The sequence below is a fragment of the Ursus maritimus genome, unplaced genomic scaffold, assembly GCF_017311325.1.
Source record: "Ursus maritimus isolate PB19 unplaced genomic scaffold, ASM1731132v1 scaffold_4, whole genome shotgun sequence".
NCBI lineage: Eukaryota > Metazoa > Chordata > Mammalia > Carnivora > Ursidae > Ursus > Ursus maritimus.
In genome coordinates this window covers 63,032,189-63,037,749 of record NW_024426552.1, presented here as the reverse complement: position 1 = coordinate 63,037,749, position 5,561 = coordinate 63,032,189, and the positions used below count along the sequence as shown (strand labels likewise).

At 37.5% G+C, this 5,561-nt stretch overlaps 1 protein-coding gene across 1 annotated transcript in view; it reads left to right on the top strand.

Annotated features, from left to right (window-relative positions):
- Positions 1 to 4,065: 4,065 nt before the first annotated feature.
- GPR156 (G protein-coupled receptor 156) overlaps positions 4,066 to 5,561 on the top strand; it is an 87,602-nt gene continuing 86,106 nt past the window's right edge. The window contains exon 1 of the mRNA XM_040621724.1: positions 4,066 to 4,169. Within this exon, the coding sequence (XP_040477658.1) occupies positions 4,066 to 4,169 (104 nt within the window). The remainder of the gene's footprint in view (positions 4,170 to 5,561) is intronic.

Here is a 5,561-nt window from a genome sequence, read left to right as displayed (position 1 = left end):
ATCAACTTTTCCAGAACCATGGAAATTAATCAAAAGCCTGTAACAATCTGAAGAATATTTATTCAAATAAAATGGCTGAATCTTGATAAGAACAATAAGCTTTCTGGCATTTTAACTTGTTTTATTCCTATTTGCCTTACCATAGTTCTGCAGTAGACTGAAAAACCAATAGCCTTACAACTATGGTAGCTATGGAAAGCGGCAGTCTAGCAGCCAGTGGAAGAAGCATAGCGGAGTTGGAGCTCTCCCAAAAGCCCCATCCAAACAGAATTGTTATTATGTGACTATCTGGTAGCTCCCAGGAAAAGCCTCATTCACAGGGCTTATCTTAGAGATGCTCTATCCCCACAGTGTTTATCAAAAACAATCAGTGACAATTTTTTTAATATCATGGCCTCTTGATATAGTGATATGAGTTGGGGAAAACAAGAAGCCAGCCAAAAATAACTTAGAAGAAAAATCTGGAGAATGAGATGTACATAGGGGAATTTGAAAAGTTCAGACATGTTTCTGGAAATGTAGAAGGCCAAATATATCTGAAGAGCTGTGTGCATACCCAGAAAATACCTGAAAAGACCTTAATCTTTCACATCTGGATGACCAGAGGCTCTGGAAAACAAGAGGTGAATGCTAAATCACAGTTGTAAACTGCTGTAGCACTAAAGTCTTCAAACACACACACACACACACACACACACACACACACACAGCTCTTTGGCAAAGGATGGGAAACTTATTGTTTCAAAGCATTTAAGGAAATCTCTGTTCAATCATTAGCTGACTACTGAGCTAACTGAGCAGAAGTTGCAGTGGCAGCACAGGACAAAGAACAGACTTCATGAAATAAGTCCAAGAAAGTCACTAAACAAGCAAACAAACAATGGCAGTAGCTACAACAACAAAATAACAAGAAATACAACAACAAACCTTGAAGTTGGTGAAGGAAATCAGATTTACAGACTTGTCATAGTGTATAATTTAGAGTGCCCTATTTTTCAACAAAGAAATTATGAGACACACACAGAAATAGGAAAGCATGGCTCATACACAAGCGGAAAAAAAGAAGTCAATAGAAACTGTCCCCGAGGAAGCCCAGATTTTGAACTTATTAGACAAAGTTTTTAAGTCAGCTATCGTAAATATGTTCAAGGAATAAAAGGAAATTGTATGTAAAGAATTAAAAGAAATAATGAGAACAATATCTTACAAAATAGAGAATATAAATAAAGAAATTATTAAAAAGAACCAAGTAGAAGTTCCAGAGTTGAAAATTACAATAATTGAAATGACAAATTCACTAGAGAAGCTGAACAAGTTTAACAGGTAGAAGAAGGAATCTTCAAGTCTGAAGATAGACCAACTGAGATAATCCAGTCTGAAGAACAAAAAGAGGGGAAAACGAACAAAGCTTCAAAGACTTTGTGTGACACCATCAAGTGTAGCAAAATAAGCATAATGGGAATCTCAGAAGAAGAGAAGGGAAGGGCAAAAACAATAATTGAAGAAATAATGGCTTAAAACTTCCCAAATTTGATGAAAAGCATTAATCTACACGTTCAAGAAGCTCAACACTCTCTAAGTACAATAAGCACAAAGCAATCCATACATGAACACATCATAGTCAAACTGTAGAAAAGCAGACAGATTCTTTAAAGCAGGAAGAGAAAAATGGTTCTTCAAAGACTAGGAAGCCTCAACAAGACTAACAGATGACTTTTCATTAGAAACTATGGAGGTTAGAAGGCAGTGGAATGTCAGATTCAAAGCGCTGGAAGGAAATACTTCAACCACAAATTCTGCACCTAGCAATCATGTCCTTCAAAAGTGAAGGAGAAATTCAGTCATTCCAAGAAAACAAAACCAAAGATTTTGTGGCTTGCAGACCTGCCCCCCAACAAACACTAAAGGGAGTCCAGAAGGCTAAAATAAAAGGATAGTAGACAGTAACTGGAATCCACATGAAGAAATAAAGAGCACTGGTAAACTTAACTTCATAGGTAAATGTATAAAACAGTATAAACGTAACTCTTTTTTAAAAAGATTTTATTTGAGAGAGAGAGAGCGAGCATGAGCAGGGGCAGAGGGAGAAGCAGATACCCTGCTGAGCAGGGAGCCAGATGTGGGGCTCGATCTCAGGATGCTGAGATCATTACCTGAATTGAAGGCAGATGCTTAACCAACTGAGACACCCAGATGCCCGCAAACATAAGTCTCTTAAAGACATCTGTAACTCTTTAAAAGACAACTGCATAAAGCAGCAGTTCATTACAAAACTGTGTTGATAGGCTTATAAGGTATAAAAACAAATAATATTTGTGTGAAAATAATAGCACCAAGGAGAGAGGAGGGAATGGAGCTATATTGGAACAAAATTTTGTGTGCTATGAAAATTTAGTTGTTATTACTCCGAATATATTATTTTAAGTTCAGATGTTAATTACAATGCCCAGAGTAACCACTAAGAAAATAATTAAATATATAAAATTAAAAGCAACAGGGTAGATCTGAGGATTTTAGTGCCCAGAATTAAGGACATTCATTTTAAGACAATGCCAACCTAAAATTTAAGATTCAAATTCCTGCAACAGGGAGTCCATTTGTTCTAGTACAGGTTATGACTGCTACTGTGGTCAAAGGGTGGGGTTCTAAGATTGGCGGACCTCTAGAATTGCATGGAAGGAACAGCAGGAAGCATTTTCCCAAAGGAGCGAATTTGGGGCAGAGAAAAAATAAATGATAACCACTAAATGTGATAAGCACAAATTAGATTACCAAAGTAGTCTATTTAATGTGACTCTGCCAGATAATTATATATAGAAAATTTGTGCTATAATATAAACACAAGTACATTTGTGAATGGGGAAAAGTGGGTTAATAGTGCCTAAGCATGGCATTAAGGAGTAGGATATGTCAAATTCTTGAATAAATTGTGAAATGCCAAAATAGAAGATTGGTTTCTGAAGGTGTTGCAAAATCCAGTTCAGTTTCCTAAGCACTGTATTGTCTCTAAGCATAAGGCATGTGAAATTAACTTGATGTCAACTTAAATAAGTTGTAGTTGATTTTTTAAATTCCAAATAAAGTTAAAAGATAAGAGACTGAGGAAAGTATGTGCAACACATACAACATATTAAAGAGTTACTATCTGTAATGTATAAGAAATTCTTACACTTTGAAAAGAAAAAGACCAGTAACTTAAGAAGGAAAACGAATGAAGTATATGAATAAGCAATTACAGAATAGAAAATCCAAAGGAGAAAAAGAATAGCTTCACTACTAATCAGAGAAATACAAATAACAGAACAACAAACTGCCTCTATTCACTTGTCAAAATGGCTAAAGTTATACAGAGCCAATCGTTACAACCTTATAGAAGGCAACCTGTTAACATTTTAAATAGACCAATCTCATACCTAGGAATTAATCCTTCAGAAATTAAAGCACCAAGGCATTTGGATATACATATAAGGATATTTATTGAAACATTCATGGCAGTGGCAATTTTTTTTTAAAAAAAGAATTGGCCATGAGTAGAGGAACTTGTGAATAAATTTTGGTATATCTAAAACATTATGCATCCCCTAAAATAAATGAATTAAAGCAATACTAGTTGACCCGAAAGGATTTTTAAGACCTATTTCATGAGAAAAGCAAGAAGCAGAGAAGTGTATATACAGAGATACGTCATTTTGTAAAATAAATAAAAAACAAAAACAACTGTATATATATATGAAGTTATGTTTGCATGCTTAACTTTTTAGATAGTTTAGAGTGAGGGAGAGTAGTGAGGGGAACAGTCAGGTAAGAAAAGATTAAAAAAGAGTGTGTCTGAGAGAAAACACAGCACACATGAAATGATTCCACGTGGACATATATAGATGGACACATGCATAAAGAAATGCATGAATATATGATCACTGAAAGACTGACAGTGGTTATTTCAGGGTGTGGGAGTTTATTTCCTTCCTTATGCTTTTATGTACTTGAACTTTTACAATAAGCACACAGTTTATATACAACCAAAGAATAGTTATTTATTTTTAAATGTGTGTGTGGCCAATTGCCATGGGGGATGAAGATGAGTCAGAAATATACCTTGACTTGCAGGCCCTGACAGTGAGGAAGCAGGAGGACACAACCAGCTGTAACATACAGCTGAACTTAGTGCTGTAACAGAAACACAGAGTGCTGGGAGAGACACTAATTGATCTCACAGATCTGACGGGGAATATCTGGAAGAACTTCATTAAAGTAGAAGGCGTTAGAGTTGGATCTTGAAGACTTGGGAGAAGTTCAACAGGCAAAGATGGGGATAAAGGGAAATCTGGGATAAGGGGAGAGTGAGCAAAATAAACAGGGGCATTAAAAACCCAGGGGGCACTCAAAGAAGAGCAATTAACCCAGTTTAGTATAACTGGAACACAGGTGTTGAGTGAACAGAAGGTAGGAAGCTTGTTCACAATTATGAAAATAGTTTATATTCCAATCGCAGAGGGGAGTTACTGCAAGTTTGTGTGTTGGGTGTGGGGGGACGGGTAAAGGTAGGAGGAATGTTTTATCAGGAGAGTGACATTCTTGGGTCTGTGTTGGGGGTGAGGAGAGACAGGAGGCAAGAAAACCAGTTAGGAAACTATTAAAATGATTCAGCCCAAGGTAATAAAAGTCTGACAAGAGCACCAATGTGGGAATGCAGAGGAGGGGAAAGATTCCAGAAACCTATCTGAGGTAAACAGGGCAGGCTTTGGTGGAAGATGGAAATCCTTCTGTGTCTGACAAGTGACCGGTTGGGAATACTCCAATCTGAGAAAGAGAATGCTGGGATTGGAGGGGGGGAGCCACATTCAAAGAAAGATTCCAAAATCTTGCTGAATGTAGAGGGAATGGTGAGAATGATGAGCTAAAAGCGTAGAGAAATTCTGAGGTAAAATAAAAGTCCCACAGAGATCAGAAAGACAAATCCTCAATGTAGAACTACAGAACTAAAGACCTAGTTCTGCTCTCTGAAGTCAGCTGTCTTAAGGAAAAGAAGAACCGGAAAGCCTTCTTAAATATAGCAATGCCCAAACAGGAGGATCAAATGGTCCTCCTCAGTTTCTTCGTGTTCCAAATGAAAGCATCTGGAGGTACAGAATGAGAACTCTGGAAAGAGCCCTGAATAAAATCTCAGACATAATTCTTGCTCTTGGGCAATCCGGCTTTTTGCTCAACTGTCTTGAGATAATCCTTGGCTATCCGTTTTTCCTTTTATTTTCCCCTGGGTAAAAAACGCTTCCTGTGAAAAGAATTCTTCTGGGTAAGTAACTTCGTGTATGAGACATCGAAGAATGTCACCACCGTCCGGCTGGGGTGGGAGCGGCCCCAGCTGGCTTTCCTCCCTTACCCCCTGGCCAGCCGAGGGTTTCCTCAAGGCACTCGTAAACATGTGGCATTTCCCAAGCAGCATTAATACGTCTGCAATTTTAAAACTGAGTAAATGAAAATATGAAAAGTCTGAACAGATTCCCGAGACGCTTTCCAAATCTCCCACCCTATGACTTCTTCAGGGTGTCTTTTTTTTTTTT